At 42.7% G+C, this 19,493-nt stretch overlaps 1 protein-coding gene across 2 annotated transcripts in view; it reads left to right on the forward strand.

The window, feature by feature from the left end:
- The window catches only part of DNA2 (DNA replication helicase/nuclease 2), a 65,256-nt gene that overhangs the window by 32,897 nt on the left and 12,866 nt on the right, over positions 1 to 19,493 (forward strand). For both annotated transcript variants that reach the window (XM_030941536.1, XM_010375235.2), the window contains 7 exons: positions 58 to 220; positions 1,693 to 1,887; positions 7,835 to 8,065; positions 12,565 to 12,681; positions 12,760 to 12,869; positions 13,104 to 13,213; positions 14,421 to 14,645. In XM_030941536.1, coding sequence (XP_030797396.1) covers positions 58 to 220; positions 1,693 to 1,887; positions 7,835 to 8,065; positions 12,565 to 12,681; positions 12,760 to 12,869; positions 13,104 to 13,213; positions 14,421 to 14,645 — 1,151 coding nt within the window. The remainder of the gene's footprint in view (positions 1 to 57; positions 221 to 1,692; positions 1,888 to 7,834; positions 8,066 to 12,564; positions 12,682 to 12,759; positions 12,870 to 13,103; positions 13,214 to 14,420; positions 14,646 to 19,493) is intronic.

Below are 19,493 nucleotides of genomic sequence, written 5' to 3' on the forward strand. Positions count from 1 at the left end.
AAAATACATAATAAACTTTATTTAATTCTTAAAAAGACATTAACCTTTTTTTCATAGAATTATTAAAGCTAAGAAACCAGATGGCATTCTCATTGTTTCACCGTATTAGCAAATCTGCTACTAGACAGAAGACACAGCTTGCTTCTTTGCCGCAAATAATTGAGGAAGAGAAAACTTGTAAATATTGTTCACAAATTGGCAACTGTGCTCTTTATAGCAGGTAAGTATTGTCTACCAAAGGCATTATTTCTAGTTGAGTATGAACTCAACTAAATATATTTAAAATTGGTGGCCAGTCCAGCATTGATAACATCATTTTTGTTATTTTTCCTTTATATTTTCCTTTGTGTGTATTATTTCTAAAATTAAGATAATAGGGGGAAAAAAAAACAGTACTTTTTTTTTTTTTTTTGAGACGGAGTTTTGCTCTTGTTGCCCACGCTGCAGTTCAATGGTGCGATCTTGGCTCACCGCAACCTCTGCCTCTTCAGTTCAAGCGATTCTCCTGCCTCAGCCTCCTGCGTAGCTGGGATTACAGGCATGCGCTACCATTCCTGGCTAATTTTGTATTTTTAGTAGAAAAGAGGTTTCACCGTGTTGGTCAGGCTGGTCTTGAACTCCCGACCTCAGGTGATCCACCCATCTCAGCCTCCTGAAGTGCTGGCATTACAGGCATGAGCCACTACGCCCAGCTAATTTTTTGTATTTTTAATAGAGATAGGGTTTTACCATGTTGGCCAGGCTGGTCTTGAACTCCTGACCTCAAGTGATCTGCCTTGGCCTCCCCAAGTGCTGGGATTTTAGGCTTGAGCCACTGTGGTAGGCCGAAGTTCACATAAATACTTTTTTTTTTTTGAGACAGAGTCTCACTCTGTTGCCTGGGCTGAAGTGCAGTGGTGCAATCTTGGCTCACTGCAGCCTCTTCCTCCCGGGTTCAAGCAATTCTCCTGCTTCAGCCTCCTGAGTAGCTGGGACTACAGGTGTCCACCACCACTCCTGGCTAATTTTTTGTATTTTAATAGAGATGGAGTTTCACCGTGTTGCCCAGGTTGGTCTCGAACTCCTGAGCTCGGTCAATCTGCCCACCTCGGCCTCCCAAAATGCCAGAATTACAGGCGTGAGCCTCTGCGCTCAGCCTCACATAAACACTCTTTAAGGTGTTTTTTCAAGGGATCTCTTAATGGCAGAGGACTGCGAACCATAGGAAGTCTGGGCACATTTCTTTGAAATCTTATGTTTATTGTCAGTGTTTTGTATGCTGTCCTATAGCATGTTTGTTTCTATAGAAAATATTTTAATCTGGTATTAAGCAAAATCCAAATGATTCTCCATGTTTTTATGTGTACTTACATCACTAAGCTGGGTGTACAGATTGTGATTTTTGAGAAATGAAGTTGTATTAAAAGCCAAAACTTGTTGCATATGGGAATGAAGATTAGAGTATACCCAACCTGAGTTGTTTGGGGGATAGTCACTGAAGGCAAAATAATGCAGTATTGAGTTTCTTACACATTTTGTTTTATAAAAAGCCATATGGCTTATAAAATGTTGAAATGACTGTTAAGGAAAATTAGGGGCTGTGGTTATGAGTTATGATGATCATATATGTGTTCTTATTTTGGAATTATCTCACTTCATACCCAGCCAGGGAAATGGTTTATAAGCATCTCTAACTTGGAACTTTATATTTAGAGCAGTTGAACAACAGATGGATGGTAGTTCAGTCCCAATTGTGATGCTGCCCAAAATAGAAGAAGAAACCCAGCATCTGAAGCAAACACACTTAGAATATTTCAGCCTTTGGTGTCTAATGTTAACCCTGGAGTCACAATCAAAGGATAATAAAAAGAATCACCAAAATATCTGGCTAATGCCTGCTTCGGAAATGTAAGTAGTCCATTTACTACAGTAAGATTTCAGTAGTTTGGATTAGTTAGTGAGGTGGCATTTGGGATTTATGACAAATACAGGTTATGTAGCATTTATAAATGAAATTTAAGTGATTTCATTTATTCATGACAGCTGCAGATAGCTCTTAGTTGTTGCTAAGAAGAGCACCATTCCTGTGTATCCTATGTGCTACAATGATTGGTAGTTAATAATAAAGTTTCAGTAGGCTAGATATGCCTCAAGAAATATTGTTTTTTTTTTTTTTTTTCTTTTTTTTTTTTTGAGACAGAGTATTGCTCAGTCGCCCAGGCTGCAGTGCAGTGGCGCGATCTCAGCTCACTGCAAGCTCCGCCTGCGGGTTCACACCATTCTCCTGCCTCAGTCTCCCAAGTAGCTGGGACTATAGGCGCCCGCCGCCACGCCTGGCTAATTTTTTTTTTTTTTTTTTTTTTTTTTTTGAGACGGAGTCTTGCTCTGTCGCCTGGGCTGGAGTGCAGTGGCCGGATCTCAGCTCACTGCAAGCTCTGCCCGCGAGTTTACGCCATTCTCCTGCCTCAGCCTCAGGAGTAGCTGGGACTACAGGCGCCCGCCACCTCGCCTGGCTAGTTTTTTTTTATTTTTAGTAGAGACAGGGTTTCACCGTGTTAGCCAGGATGGTCTCGATCTCCTGACCTCGTGATCCGCCCGTCTCGGCCTCCCAAAGTGCTGGGATTACAGGCTTGAGCCACCGCGCCCGGCCAACACGCCTGGCTAATTTTTTGCGTTTTTAGTAGAGACGGAGTTTCACCGTGTTAGCCAGGGTGGTCTCGATCTCCTGACCTCGTGATCCGCCCGCCTTGGCCTCCCAAAGTGCTGGGATTACAGGCGTGAGCCACTGTGCCCGGCCAAGAAATACTGTTTTAAAAATTACTTTTCTTTGGGAGGCCGAGGTGGGTGGATCACCTGAGGTCAAGAGTTTGAGACCAGCCTGGACAACATAGCGAAACCCTGTCTTTACTAAAAATACAAAAATTAGCCGGGCATGGGGGCGAGTGCCTGTAATCCCAGCTACTCTGGAGGCTGAAGCAGGAGAATCGCTTGAACCTGGGAGGTGGTGGCTGCAGTCAACCAAGATCATGCCGTTGCACTCCAGCCTGGGCAACAAGAGCAAACCTGTCTCAAAAAAACAAAAACAAAAAATTAGCTGGGTGTGGTGACAGGTGCCTATAATCCCAGCTACTTGGGAGGCTGAGGCAGGAGAATTGCATGAACCTGGGAGGCGGATGTTACAGTGAACCAACATTGCACCACTGCACTCCAGCCTGGGTGACAGAGTGAGACTCTGTCTCAAAAAAAAAAAAAATTGCTTTTGTCGATGTGGTGGGTCATGCCTGTAATCCCAACACTTTGGGATGCTGAAGCAGGTGGATTGCTTGAGCTTTGAGTTTGAGACCAGCCTGGGCAACATGGCAAAACCCTGTCTTGGCCGGGTGCGGTGGCTCACGCCTGTAATCCCAGCACTTTGGGAGGCCGAGGCGGGCAGATCACAAGGTCAGGAGATCGAGACCACCCTGGCGAACACGGTGAAACTCCGTCTCTACTAAAAACACAAAATAATTAGCCAGGCGTGGTGGTGGGCGCCTGTAGTTCCAGCTTCTTGGGAGGCTGAGGCAGGAGAATGGTGTGAACCCAGGAGGCGGAGCTTGCAGTGAGCCAAGATCGCGCCACTGCTCTTCAGCCTGGGAGACAGAGCAAGACTCCGTCTCAAAAAAAAAACACAAAAAACCCTGTCTCTACAAAAAATACAAAAATTACCTGGGTGTGGTGGTGCATGCATGCCTGTAGTTCTAGGCTGAGGTGGGAGGATGGCTTGAGCCAGAGGTGAAGGTTGCAGTGAGCTGAAATCGCACCAGTGCACTCCAGCATGAGTGATAGATCCAGACCTTAACTCAAAAAAAAAATAAAATTATTCAAAATCCTGTTAAAAGTTTTCAGTATATACTTTTTCATTGGTGATAACATGATAAACTGGAGTATATCTTAAAGTGAATTGTTATATAGTGTATATATTGGTATAATGCAAATTAGTGTGGCATTAACTTGATTTTTTAAATACTCGCTTTTTAAAAAATTTTTTTTAACTTTTTTGAGATGGAGTCTCACTCTGTCACCCAGACTGGAGTGCAGTGGCACGATCTCAGCTCATTGCAACCTCTGCTCTCTGGATTCAAGCTATTCTTCTGCCTCAGCCTCCGAGTAGCTGGGATTACAGGTGCCTGCCACCACACCCGGCTAATTTTTGTAGTTTTAGTAGAGATGGGGTTTCACCATCTTGGCCAGGCTGGTCTTGAAGTCCTGGCTTAGTGATCCACCCACCTCGGCCTCCCAAAGTGATGGGATTACAGGCGTGAGCCACCTTGCCTGGCCTAAATACTCGTATTTTAAATGTTTATATTTTCAGTAACTTTTGATACAGATGCAAATTTTCTAAAGGTCCATTTCATAGTCCTTGTGGGATTCACTTAAAAAAAATAAGTCACTTGTAAAGTTAGAATTTTTTTTTTTTTTTAAAGAGACAGGGTCACAATCTGCTGCCTTGGCTGGAGTATAGTGGTGCAATCATGGATCACTGTAGCCTCGAACTTCTGGGATAAAGTTCACAGTCTTCCTGTCTCAACCTGAGTAGCTAGGACTATAGGTGTGCACTACCAAACTTGGCTAACTTTTTTTTTAGAGATGGGGTCTTGCTATGTGCCCCAGGCTGGTCGTGAACTCCTGGCCTCAAGTGATCTTGATCACCCAAAGTGCTGATACTACAGCTGCGAGCCACTGTGCCATGGGTAATTTTTTTGTTTTATTTTATTTTACATTATTGTAGAAACAGGGTCTTGCTATGTTGCCCAGTACAGTCTTAAATTCCTGAGCTCAAGTGATCCTCCTATCTTGGCCTCCCAAAGTGTTGAGACTATAGGTATAAGCCACTATGCCTGGCCTAGAATTTATCTTTGCATAGTATTTTTCTTTATGTAAAATTTCATTGCTTTAGCTTCATTTTTTCTTTGCAGAATGAATATTAATGATGTGACTTTAGAAATAATTGGATCATTATTTCCCTAATATTAGACTTTAACACAAGGAAACATTGCAGTGGAGAAAGTTTATGTAATTGTGGATAGACTGCGTATGTATAGTGAGTATACTATACATATGTAACATTTATGTAAAATTTAATTGCTTTCATTTTTTTAATCTCAGGCCTTTTGTAGTAAAATTTTTTTGTTTTTTTAGACAAAGTCTTGCTCTGGGCCGGGCACGGTGGCTCATGCCTATAATCCCAGCACTTTGGGAGACTGAGGGGGGCGGATCATGAGGTCAGGAGCTCGAGACCATGCTGGCTAACACAGTGAAACCCTGTCTCTACTAAAGGTACAAAATATTAACTGGGCATGGTGGCGGGTGCCTGTAGTCCCAGCTACTCCGGAGGCTGAGGCAGGAGAATCCCATGAACCCGGGAGGCGGAGCTTGCGGTGAGCCAAGATTGCGCCACTGCAATCCAGCCTAGTCAACAGAGTGAGACTCTGTCTCAAAAAAAACAAACAAATAATAAAAAAGTCTTGCTCTGTCACCCAGGCTGGAGTGTCTCGGCTCACTGCAACCTCTGCTTCCTGGGTTCTAGTAATTCTTATGCTCAGCCTCCCAAGAAGCTGTGATTATAGGCACGTGCCACCACGCCTTACTAATTTTTGTATTTTTAGTAGAGACAGGATTTTGCCATGTTGACCAGGCTAGTCTCGAACTCCTGGCCTCAAGCAGTCTGCCCACCTCAGCCTCCCAGAGTGCTGGGATTACAGGTGTGAGCCACTGCACCCAGCCAAATTTTTTTTTTTTTTGAGATGGAATCTCAAAAATGTCGCCTAGGCTGGAGTGCAGTGGCACAGTCTCGGCTCATGCAACCTCTGCCTCCCAGGTTCAAGCGATTCTCCTGCCTCAGCCTCCCGAGTAGCTGGGATTATAGGTATGTGTCACCACACCTGGCTAATTTTGTATTTTTAGTAGAGACAGGGTTTCTCCATGTTGGTCAGGGTGGTCTTGAACTCCCGACCTCAGATGATCCACCCACCTCGACCTCCCAAAGTGTTGGGATTACAGGCGTGAGCCATGGCACCTGGCTATTTTTTTGTATTTTTAGTAGAGACGGGGTTTCACCGTATTAGCCAGGATGGTCTTGCTCTCCTGACCTCGTGATCCAGTTGCCTCAGCCTCCCAGAGTGCTGGGATTACAAGTGTTAGTCCCTGCACCTGGCCTCAAATTTTTTTTTTTTTTTTTTTGAAACAGAGTTTTGCTCTTGTTCCCCGGGCTGGAGAGCAATGGTGCGATCTCGGCTCACTGCAACCTCTGCCTCTGAGATTCAAGCGATTCTCCTGCCTCAGCCTCCCAAGTAGCTGGGATTACAGGCATGTGCCACCATGCCTGGCTAATTTTGTATTTTTAGTAGGGATGGGGCTTCTCCATGTTGGTCAGGCTGGTGTTGAACTCTTAGCCTCATGTGATCTGCCCACCTCGGCCTCCCAAAGTGCTGACATTACAGGTGTGAGCCACCGCACCCGGCCTCAATATTTTTTTAATGTAAAACTTAGTTGTTTTAGTTTCATTTTTTTCTTTCCAGAATGATTTTTTTTTTTTTTTTTTTTTTTTTTTTTGTGGGGGACGAATTCTTGCTCTGCTGCCCAGGCTGGAGTGCAATGGCATGATCTCAGCTCACCGCAACTTCCGCCTCCCAGGTTCAAGTGATTCTCCTGCCTCAGCCTCCTGAATAGCTGGGATTACAGTGCCCACCACCATGCCTGGCTAATTTTGTATTTTTAGTAGGGATAGGGCTTCTCCATGTTGGTCAGGCTGGTGTTGAACTCTCAGCCTCACATGATCTGCCCACCTCGGCCTCCCAAAGTGCTGAGATTACAGGCATGAGCCACTGTGCCTGGCTATAATTTTTTTTATATTACATTTGGGAGCAGGTTATTATGTTTTGTTTTCTGTAATCGTATTATATGTATCAGCTCAAGAAGTGGGGGTATCTACCCTTCAGGGGTCAAAGTGCCAATAAAACACCATGTTTGGAGATCCCAGCCTGTGGGGGCAACAAAGGTAGGGTGCTCCCTAACACTTTTTTCAAGACTGTTGTTGAGCAATTCATGAAAAACTAATAGAGGGCTGAGCATGGTGCCTCAGGCTTGTAATCCCAGCAACTTGGGAGGCTGAGTCTTGTGGGTCACTTGAGGCCAGGGGTTCGAAAGCAGCCTGGCCAACATGGTGAAACGCTGTATCTACTAAAAACATAAAAAATTAGCTTGGCATGGTGGTGTCTGCCTGCAATCCCAGCTACTCAGGAGACTGAGGCATGAGAATCGCTTGAACGGGGCAGGGGTCGGAGGGTGTCTCAAAAAAACCCAGAAACTAATAGAATGTTTACTTAACATTTCTAGCATTTTTACTGTAGGTTGTGGAAAATGTAAAAATGACAGGCTCAATATTAGTTTTTTTTATTTTTTTGTTTCTTTTTTTGAGATGTAGTTTTGCTCTTGTTGCCCAGGTTGTTGAGCAATAGCGCGATCTTGGCTCACTGCAACTTCCACCTCCCAGGTTCAAGTAATTCTCCTGCCTCAGCTTCCTGAGTAGCTGGGATTACAGGCGAGCACCACCACACCTGGCTAATTTTTTGTATTTTTTATTTTAGTAGAGATGAGGTTTCACCATGTTGGCCAGGCTGGTCTTGAACTTTTGACCTCAGGTAATCTACCCGCCTCATCCTCCCGAAGTGTTGGGATTACAGGCATGAGCCACCACACCCAGCCTCAATAATACTTTTTGGGAGTCAGATGAATAGGTAAGTTGTTGGAAAATGCAGACACAATACTTATGTATGTAAATATAAACGGAAGTTTTTTCTCTTTGGTCTTTTCATAGGGAGAAGAGTGGCAGTTGCGTTGGACACCTGATTAGAACGGAACATGTAAAGACAATTTGTGATGGACAATATTTACATAATTTCCAACGTAAACATGGTGCCATACCAGTCACAAATCTACTGGCAGGTGACAGAGTTATTGTAAGTGGAGAAGAAAGGTCACTGTTTGCTTTGTCTAGAGGATATGTGAAGGAGATTAACACGACAACAGTAACTTGTTTATTAGACAGGTAATGAAATGTTACTTTTTTTTGAGAATGTCTTTATTGATATATAATTCACATCCGTGTAGTTCATCCATTTAAAATGTACAATTCACTGGTTTTTATTATATTCACAGTGTTGTGCAGCCATCACCACAATCAACTTTGAGTATTTTCATCACCCCAAAAAGAAACCCCCAAGGAAGAAGCCCTATACCCTTTAGTAGTCGCTTCTCATTTTCCTCCAATTTCCCCAGCCCAAGGCAACTACTAACCTGCTTTCTGTCTCTGTAGATTTGCCCATTCTGGACATTTTATAAAAATGGAATCATGCAATATGTGGTCTTTGGTGACTGACTTTTTTTACACAGGATACTGTTTTTGAAATTCATCTTCATGTTATAACATGTATCAGCATTTCATTCTTTTTTTTAAAATAAATTGAGGTAAAATTCATATAACATAAAATTGATCATTAACCATTTTAATGTGTGTTATTGAGTGGTGTTTAGTATATTTCCAATATTGTGTCGCCATCATTTCTGTCTATTTCTTTTTTTTTTTTTTTTTTTTTTTTTTTTTTTTTTTTTTTTTTTGAGATGGAGTCTCGCTCTGTCGCCCAGGCTGGAGTGCAGTGGCCGGATCTCAGCTCACTGCAAGCTCCGCCTCCCGGGTTCACGCCATTCTCCTGCCTCAGCCTCCCGAGTAGCTGGGACTACAGGCGCCCGCCAGGTCGCCCGGCTAGTTTTTTGTATTTTTAGTAGAGACGGGGTTTCACCATGTTAGCCAGGATGGTCTCGATCTCCTGACCTCGTGATCCGCCCGTCTCGGCCTCCCAAAGTGCTGGGATTACAGGCTTGAGCCACCGCGCCCGGCCATTTCTGTCTATTTCTAAGACACTTTTATCACCCTAAAAGGAAACCTCATTCCTATTACGCAGTCACTTCCCACTCTCTCCTCCCTGAAGTCTCTGGCAACCACTAAATTGGCTTTGTTTCTGTATGGATTCATCCATTCTGGATATATGATATAAGTGGAACCATACAATATGTGACCTTTTGTGTCTTGCTTCTTTCACTTAACCTAATGTTGGAAAGTTCATTCATGTTTTAGCATATATGAGACCCTCATTTTTTTTTATGGCTGAATATATTCTGTTGTATAGATACACCATATTTTGTTCATCCATTCACCAGCTGATGGACATTTGAGTTGTTTCCACTTTTTTGCTGTAATGATGAATATTGCTGTGAACATTCACATGCATAGTTTTAGGTAGACATATTTTCATTTCTTTCATTTTCTTTGTAGTTACCTAGGCATGGGTCATGTGCTAATTTTGCATTTAACATTTTGAGGAACTACCAAACTGCTAAAGTTTTGTTTAGTACATTATGTTCCATAGTGATGATGTGGACGTAATCTTATCTAATTCTTACAACCACATGTATAGCAGACAGCATAGATGCCACCCTGTGTTAGCTATAATGCTTATTTCTCCTTGCATGCTGGGCACTTACTATTTTGTTCTCTCCTTTTTTAAATAAAAATGTTTATTTTTGCCATTTATAGTTGTGATATAAGTATACCCATTTCAGTTACAACAAAGTGGCTGGTTTAAATAAAAATATGTAGGCGGGGTGTAGTGGCTCATGCCTGTAATCCCAGCACTTTGGAAGGCCGAGGTGGGCGGATCACAAGGTCAGGAGATTGAGACCATCCTGGCTAACATGGTGAAACCCGGTTTCTACTAAAAATACAAACAACTGGCTGGGTGTGGTAGCATGTGCCTGTAGTCCCAGCTACTTGGGAGGCTGAGGCAGGAGAATCACTTGAACCTGGGAAGCAGAGGTTTCGGTGAGCCGAGATCACGCTACTGCACTCCAGCCTGGACAACAAGAGCGAGACTCAATCTCAAAAAAAAAAAAAGAGATTGAGGCTGCAGTGAGCTGAGATCACACCTCTGCACTGCACGTAGCCCGAGTGACAGAGTGAGACCCTGTCTTAAAGAAAAAAAATTGTGGCAGAGACCAATATCCAATTCACTAATAATCCATATTCCCTCTTCTTCCACAGTCAGCTGGATTGTGTTTTCCAGCATTTCTTACAGGCATGCCTGACCATTTCTTAATGGATAGAGGTCAGCAATTGGGACTCAGTGACATCTGAGTAACTGTAATGGAAATGTCCAGGCTTGTTCCCTACTGATCAGTAATCTTAGTTGAGTCATAACCACCCCTTGTCTAGATGTCATGATATGGGATGGTGATCCACGATATTCCAGTTATCTGCTCAGATTTGTGTATCCTTTGCAGTATTTATTTAGCGTCTACCATGTATTAAATACTTTGCAAATCCTTGAGGAATTTACGGTCTTGCGTGTAGACATACATATTTTCTTTTTTTTTTTTTTTTTGAGACACGGTCTCACTCCAGCCCAGGCTGGAGTACAGTGGCATAGTCACAGTTCACTGCAGCCTGGACTTCCTGGGATCAAGCAATCCTTCTGCCTCAGCCTCCTGCATAGCTGGGACCACACATGCATGCCACCATACCTGGCTAATTTTTCAATTTTTTGTAGAGATGGGCATCTCACGATGTTGCCCAGGCTGGTCTTGAACTCGTGGGCTCAAATGATCCTTTTGCCTCAGCCTCCTGAAGTGCTAGCATTATAGGCGTGAGCTACTACACCCAGCTTATTTTCAATCTAATATGATATGTGTTCAAATTGATAGGAACACAGAGGAGAGGTATTTAATTCAATTTTAGGAGGCTTAGGGAAGGCTTTTTTTTTTTTGGAGACAGTCTCACTGTTGTCCAGGCTGGAGTGCAGTAGCACAATCTCAGTTCACTGCAGTCTCTGCCTCCTGGGCTCAAGCGATTCTCCTGCCTCAGCTTCCCAAGTAGCTGGGATTATAGGCATGTGCCACCATGCCCGACTAATTTTTATATTTTTAGTAGACACGGGGTTTTACCATGTTGGCCAGTGACCTCAAGTGATCCTCCCACCTCAGCTTCCTGAAGTGTTGGGATTACAGGCGTGAGCCACCGTCCCTGGCCAAGGGAAGCCTTTTTGAAGAGCTAATTCTGAATTTTCATCCTGTGGATTAATAAATTAGTCTGGTGAAACAGTGTGAGAAGAGAATACTATGCTGGGCAAACCTGTTGCACAAAGGTGTGATGTAGTGTGATATGGAGCATTCAGGAAAATGCAGGTGATTACGTTATTTCTGGAATATAAAATATAAGGAAGAGAGTTATTAGAGACATCAGGTCATAGAATGTCTTATATACCATGTTAAAAAGTTTGCCATTCTGGGCCACATAGTGAGACCCCCATCTCTCCAAAAAATTAAAAAATTAGCCAGGTGTGGTAGTATACATGTGTAGTCCCAGCTACTCAGGGGACTGAGGTGAGATAATTGCTTGAGCCCAGGAGTTCAAGGCTGCAATGAGCCATGATCATGCCACTGCACACTAGCCTAGGCAATAGAGCAAGACCCTCTCTCAAAAAAAAAAAAAAATTTAGATTTTATTTATTCTGATGTATTGAAAGGTTTTAAACAGAAGAGTGGATAATCGTTGGATTTGCATTTTCCTTTGGCTACATTGTAGAGAACTGAGTTAATTAATGGAAGAAAAACTAAAGCAAACCTGGAAGCTGTTGCAGTGACCCAGGCTAGAGGCAACTGAGGCAGGGTAGTGTTGGCAGAGAGAATGGAATGACTTTGAGAAGTATTTAGAAAGTAAAATTGGCTGACCTTTGGATACTGATTGGGTATGCGGGTTGGGGAGAGAATGAGGGAGACAGAAGGATCAAGACAGCAGTGCAAATGCAAATACCATTAATTGTGATCAGGACCAGAGAAGGAGCATCGGGTTCAGCAGGGATGAGGAGGAGTTCTGCTTTGAATGTACTGTGCTTTCATAGCCTGGGTTTAGCTAAGTGGAGAGATCTCGCTGCCTACCAAATATCCAAACCCAAAGCTTGGGTGAGGAACCAGGTGGGAGAGGAGTGTGAGGTCAGGCTTAAAGATGAAATTTGGAATTTGGAGGTACGTGAGGGCCTGGGACCCTGGGGAAAACAATGAGAAAGAGTAGTACAATGAACCAGGGAAGGGATTTTAGGGAATACCAGGGATTAAGGGACAGATAGAAGAGCAGGAGAAGGTGGCAGAAAAGAACCTGCACTCCAGGTTAGAGGAGGGAAGAGCAATGCCTTCAGGATCCCTCTGGGGATGGTGAACCCATGTTTGATTGCAAGGGTAAGTGAATTTTCAGCAAATGTTGCAGATTCCCAATTATTAATTGCTTTGACCTTGGTGCCTTGTACATTCCCCTTCCCTCTGCCTTTTCCCACCAATCCAGGGCCTCATGCTGTCCTTGACTGGCAAGTGTGACTGAGGACTGGTAGCTATTTTAATAGCTATTCTGGCCCATTTATTATTTTAGCAGATAGCAGCATATTTCTTATACAGACTATGCAAAACAGAAAACATTCATGTATATTTGTTTTGTTGTTTTAGAAACTTGTCGGTCCTTCCAGAATCAATTTTGTTCAGATTAGACCAGGAAGAAAAAAATTGTGATATAGAGACCCCATTAGGAAATCTTTCTAAATTGATGGAAAACACGTTTGTCAGGTTTGTAACAATGAGCAAATTTGAATTTCACTCTACTTTTCTAAGGAATATTACTAAAAGTGCTTTTTCACTTTTCAGCAAAAAACTTCGAGATTTAATTATTGACTTTCGTGAACCTCAGTTTATATCCTACCTTAGTTCTGTTCTTCCACATGATGCAAAGGATACAGTTGCCTGCATTCTAAAGGGTATGCTAAAATCACCGTGTCTGCTTTGATTAATTTTTCTTGTTTCTATTTGATTTATACTGTGGTCTAATATCTTGATTAGACTTGCAATTACAATGTTTAGACCAAGACTCTTTGGAAATGGTTTTGTATTGAAGAATAGACTCGAATAGAGACTGCTTTTCTGATAAAATAATTAACTTTTCCTTTGAAATTCAACACTCTTTTTCCCATTATTTTTGAATTTAAATGTAGGTTTGAATAAACCTCAGAGGCAAGCGATGAAAAAGGTACTTCTTTCAAAAGACTACACACTCGTCGTGGGAATGCCTGGGACAGGAAAAACAACTACGATATGTACTCTCGTAAGGTTATTATTCTTCTGCTTAGAAACGAAATATTTGTATCAGCTTCTCCTCAGTCCAGAGGATGTAATATTTAATATCAAAAGGGCTGAATTTTAATTCAAACTGTCATTGTTTCAAATGAACTTTTTAGAATGACATGAGAAAAAGTAAAGCTGAATCACAAACAGTTGTAATCATGTTGTAGATTTCTTGCATTTAGAATTTTCTAAGATCTCTTTCCGTTAGTGGTATGTGATATATATCACTGTATGTTTTCCTTTCCCTTTAAAGATGATGTTAGAGGCTGGGCGTGGTGGCTCACGCCTGTAATCCCAGCGCTTTCGGAGGCTGAGGCAGGCAGATCACTTGAGGTCAGGAGTTCGAGACTAGCCTGGCCAACACGGTGAAACCCCATCTCTACTAAAAATACAAAAATTAGCCGGATGTAGTGGCAGGCGCCTATAGTCCTGGCTTTACTTGGGAGGCTGAGGCAGGAGAATCACTTGAATCCAGGGGCGGAGATTGCAGTGAGCCGAGATCATGCCATTGCACTCCAACCTGGGCAACAAGAGCAAAGCTCTGTCCTAAAGAAAAAAAAAAAAAAAGTTAGAGATTTTTCTTGGATTTTTTTTTCCATATCAGTAAATTTCTTTTTTTTTCTTTTTTTTTTTTTTTTGAGACGGAATCTTGTTATGTGGGCCAGGCGAGGTGGATCATGCCTGTAATCCCAGCACTTTGGGAGTCTGAGTCAGGAGGGTTGGTATTTGAGACCAGGTTGGAATGCAGTGGCATGATCACAGTTCATGCAGCCTCAACCTCCTGGGCTGAAACAGTCCTCGTTCCCTAGCCTCCCAAGTAGTTGGGACCACAGGGGTGCACCACCTCACCTGGCTAATTAAAAAAAGAATTTTTAAAAAAGAGATGGGATCTAACTTTGTTGCCCAGGCTAGTCTTGAATTTTTGGGTTCAAGTGATCCACTTGCCTCCGCCTCCCAAAGTGCTGGGATTATGAGCGTGAGCCACCATGCCTGGCCTATGACGTATTATTGATGTATTATTAATAACGTATAATATTGTCATGTAATTTTTGTAAAATGTTTTGGCTTCATAATTTTTTTTTTAATCAGCTCTTAGATATGGTTCTTGTTAAATTTATAAACATGTTAAAAATTATCTGGAATTAAAAGTAAGGCTGTTTTTTCTTTTTTCTCTTACCCATTATTAGGTAAGAATTCTCTACGCCTGTGGTTTTAGCGTTTTGTTGACCAGCTATACACACTCTGCTGTTGACAATATTCTTTTGAAGTTAGCCAAGTTTAAAATAGGATTTTTGCGTTTGGGTCAGACTCAGAAGGTTCATCCAGCTATCCAGCAATTTACAGAGCAAGAAATTTGCAGATCAAAGTCCATTAAATCCTTAGCTCTTCTAGAAGAACTCTACAATAGTCAAGTAAGCACAATTATTGTATAATAATACTAACAGTTAATGTCCACAGCCAGAATGAGGGGAGAAACTTTGGTGATTTTAGTCACATTGACTGAATTTGCACATGATTGATTTATATGTACTATACGACCAGTTTATTACCTTATAGTTTGCTGTTTCCTTCTGAACTGAAATAAGATTTTCGGTTTATTATTTAGGGCTCTCTTCTAGTTTCAAATATCCTAGAAAACTGGTAATTATCAAGATTTCAGCCAGGCATGGTGGCTCACGCTTGTAATCCCAGCACTTTGGGAGCCCGAGGTGGGCGGATCACGAGGTCAAGAGTTGAGAGCAGCCTGGCCAACATAGTGAAACACTGTCTGTACTAAAAATACAAAAAAAAAATTACCCGGGTGTGGTGGCGGGCACCTGTAATTCCAGCTATTTGGGAGGCTGAGGCAAGGAGAATTGCTTGAACCTGGGAGGCAGAGGTTGAAGTGAGCCGAGATCGCGCCACTGCACTCCAGCCCAGGCGACAATGCGAGACTCCAGCTCAAAAAAAAAAAAGAAAATCAGGGTTCTTAGCAAGTTTGAATTAGAAGCAATGGTACTTAATAGTCTTGTGATGACTGTCTCTAGGCTTTTATATAGAACCTAATTTTTATTTTATTTTGTTATTTAATGTTTATTTATACTGGGAGTTCTTAACTGACTTTTTTTTTTTTGAGACGGAGTCTCGCTCTGTCGTCCAGGCTGGAGTGCACCAGCGCAATCTCGGCTCACTGCAAGGTTTGCTTCCCGGGTTCACGCCATTCTCCTGCTTCAGCCTCCTGAGTAGCTGGGACCACAGGTGCCCGCCACCACGCCCAGCTAATTTTTTTTTTTTTTAGATGGAGTTTCGCTCTTGTTGCCCAGGCTGGAGTGCAATGGCGCCATCTCAGCTCACTGCAGCCTCCGCCTCCTGGGTTCAAGTGATTCTCCTGCTTCAGCCTTCCAAGTAGCTGGGATTTACAGGCATGCGTGACCACACCAGGCGAATTTTGTATTTTTAATAGAGATGGGGTTTCTCCATGTTGGTCAGGCTGATCTCGCACTCCCGGCCTCAGGTTACCCTCCTGCCTTGGCCTCCCAAAGCGCTGGGATTATAGGCGTGAACTACCGCGCCCGGCTTTTTTTTTTGTTTTTTCTTTTAAGCAAACCTTCCATCAAGTAGCTGGGATTATGGGTGCGGCTATAGTGCCTGGTTTAACTGATATTTTTGTCTTTAAAAAATTTCCCAAGAATTAGATTTAATAGATTGTTCCTTTACCTTTACCTCCTTTGTCTAATACTAGCATATTTTTGTCTAATATCTGTTCCTGTTATTGATAAATTTAGAACTGGCTAAGATGTATATCAGGTTAACATTTTTATTAAATTAAACATTTTATTTTAAGGTAATTGTAGATTCACATGCAGTTGTAAGAAATACTAGAGAGAGCCTTTGTCCCCTTTATGCAGTGGTGACATCTTGCAAATCTATAGTACAATGTCACACCCAGGATGTTGACATTGATACAGTCCCTATTCTATTACCACAAGATTCCTCATGTTGCACTTTTATAGTTGTATCCACTTCTGTCCTGTCTTGCCCCTCTTTAACCTCCGACAGCCATAACTCTGAGACTCTGATCTCCATTTTGATAATTTGGTCATTGGAGAATGTTACCTAAATGCAGTAGCCTTTTGGGATTGGTGTTTTTCACTCAGCCTGATTCTCTGGAGCTTCCCCTAGATAGTTATATCTATTAATAGTTTGTTCCTTTTTGTTGCCAAGTATTTTTCTAAAATATGGATGTACTGCCTTGTGTTTAACCATTCACCCTCTGAAAATCTGGATTGTTTCCAGTTTTCGGATATTATGAATAAAGCTGCTGTAAACACTCATGTTACAGGTTTTTGTGTAACATAAGTCTTCACTTCCCTGGGATAAATTCCCAGTAGTACAATTTCTGAATTGATTGGTAGTTGCGTGTTCATTTTTTTTTTTTTTAATCTGCCAAACTGTTTTTCTAAGTAGGAACGTTTTACATATATGAGTGATCTCCTCAGCATTTGGTGGTGATACTATTTTTTTTTTTATTTTTTTCTGAGATGGAGTCTCTCTCTGGCACCCAGGCTGGAGTGCAGTGGTACAATCTGAGGTCACTGCAACCTTCACCTCTGGGGTTCAAGCAATTCTGCCTCAGCCTCCTGAGTAGCTAGGATTACAGGCATGTGCCACCACGCCTGGCTAATTTTGTTGTATTTTTAGTAGAGATGGGGTTTCACCATGTTGGCCAGGCTGGTCTTGAACTCCCGACCTCATGATCCACCTGCTTTGACCTCCGAAAGTGCTGGGATTAGAGGCGTGAGCCACCATGCCCAACTGATACTATTTTTAATTTTAGCCATTTTGGTAGGTGTTTGGAGATTTTGATTTGCATTTACCCAGTAGTTAAAGTGTGTGTGTGTGTGTGTGTGTGTGTGTGTGTGTGTGTGTGTGTGTATGTTTGAGATAAGGTCTTGCTCTGTTGCCCAGGCTGGAGTGCACTGGTGAGACCACGGCTCACTGCAGCCCTGACTTATTGGGCTCAAGTGATCTTTCTGCCTCAGCCTCCTGAGTAGCTGGAACTACACAGGCATGTACCACCACGCCTGCCTAAATATTTTAATTTTTTTTATGTTGTCGAGGCTGATCTTGAACTCCTGGGCTCAAGTGATCCTCCTACCTCTGTCTGCCTCCCAAAGTGTTGGGATTACAGGTGTGAGCCAGTGTATCCAGCCATAATGTGGTGTTTTTCTGTTTTGTTTTGTTTTTGAGACGGAGTTTCCCTGTTACTGCCCAGGCTGGAGGGCAATGGTGTGATCTTGGCTCACTGCAACCTCGGCCTCCCAGGTTCAAGTGATTCTTCTGCCTCAGCCTCTCAAGTGGCTGGGATTACAGGCATGCGCCACATGTTTTTTTTTTTTTTTTTTTTTTTTTTTTTTTTTTTTTTTTAGTAGAGACTAAAATGTTGGCCAGGCTGGTCTTGAACTCCTGACCTCAGGTGATCCACCCTCCTCAGGCTCCCAAAGTGCTGGGATTATAGGCTTGAGCCACTGCACCCAGCCCATAATGAGGTTTTCATGTGCTTATTTGTCATCTGTATCTCCTCTTCATGTTTTTGCCCATTTTGGATTATATGCTTTGTAGTGTTGAGTTTTGAGAATTTTTAAGATGTATATTCTAATACTAGCCCTTTAATGGATATGTGGTTTGCAGGTATTTTCTCTCCCTCTATCACTTGCTTTTTATCCTCCTCATAGGGTCTTATGCAGAGCAAAAGGTGGTTTTATTTATTTATTTATTTTTTGAGACGGACTCTTACTGTGTCACCCAGGCTAGAGTGCAGTGGTGTGATCTCCACTCACTGCAACCTCTGCCTCCCAGGTTCAAGCAATTCTCCTGCCTCAGCCTTTCAAGTAGCTGGGACTACAGGCATGAGCCACCATGCTTGGCTAATTTTTGTATTTTTAGTAGAGATGAGGTTTCACTGTGTTGGCCAGGCTGGTCTCAAGCTCCTGACCTCAGGTGATCCTCCTGCCTCAGCCTCCCAAAGTGCTGGGATTACAGGCGTGAGCCACTGTGCCTGGCCGCAAAAGGTATTTTGAGGAAGTCCGGAATATAAATTTTTTCCTTTTATAGATTATACTTTTGGTCTCAAGTCTAAGAACTCTGTCTGGCCCCAGATGCTGAAGGTTTTCTTTTTTGAGACAGAATCTTCCTCTGTCACCCAGGCTGGAGTGCAGTGGCCCGATCTTGGCTCGCTGTAACCTCTGCCTCCCAGGTTGAAATGATTCTCATGCCTCAGCTTCCCAAGTAGCTGGGACTACAGGCGTGCACTACCATGCCTAGTTAATTTTTTGTATTTTTATTAAATACAAAATATAACCACCTTGCTCAGATGAGTACCCACATGGGCGGTTGTGCTGTTGGCCTACTCATGCTACACCTGCTTGATGTAGATGACATATTTCTTTCTGGACTGCCTTGCCAATTTGCTGACCTTTGTAGTGTCCTTGAACTACCTGGACCTCGTCATCCTTGCGGATGGACATGGAGTGGACATTGTACTTCTGCCACAGCTCCTTAGAGAGTGGGATGACATGATCTTCCTGTGCACGTGCAAGGAGGCATTGAAGTGACGTTTGTGGTTTTTGCTGCGGTCCAAGGTCATGAAGGGATTGAACTTCATGGTGACCCTCTGGCTACCAGTGGCCTCAGGCCTGTTTTGTTTTGTTTTGTTTTGAGACAGTGACTCACTTTGTCACCCAGGCTGGAGTGCAGTGGCATGATCATGGCTCACTGCAGCCTCGACCTCCTTGGTTCAAGTAATCCTCCTGCCTCAGCCCTCCAAGTAGGTGGGACTATAGATGTATGCCACCATGCTCAGCTTATTTTAGTATTTTTTGTAGAGACAGGTTTTCACCGTGTTGCTCGGGTTGGTCTCAAACTCCTGAGCTCCAGCAATCTGCCCACCTTGGTCTCCCAAAGTGTTGGGATTACAGGCGTGAGCCACTGCGCCTGGCCCAGTTATCATATTTTTAGTTCTAAAATTTCCATTTGGCTCCTTTTATCTTCTACTTATTGAGCGAGACTTTGTTTTTTGATTCATATTCAAGCGTGTTCATAATCACTCATTAAAATGTTGTTACCATGCCTACTTTAAAATCTTGGTCAGATAGTTCTGACATCTCTGTCATTCTGGTGTTGGCATTTATAGATTGTCATCTTTTTTCATTGAGTTTGAGATTTTCGTGGTTCGTCTTATAATGATTGATTTTTTTATTGAAACATGAGCGTATTTTATT

Source organism: Rhinopithecus roxellana, chromosome 11, assembly GCF_007565055.1.
Source record: "Rhinopithecus roxellana isolate Shanxi Qingling chromosome 11, ASM756505v1, whole genome shotgun sequence".
Taxonomy (NCBI): Eukaryota; Metazoa; Chordata; class Mammalia; order Primates; family Cercopithecidae; genus Rhinopithecus; species Rhinopithecus roxellana.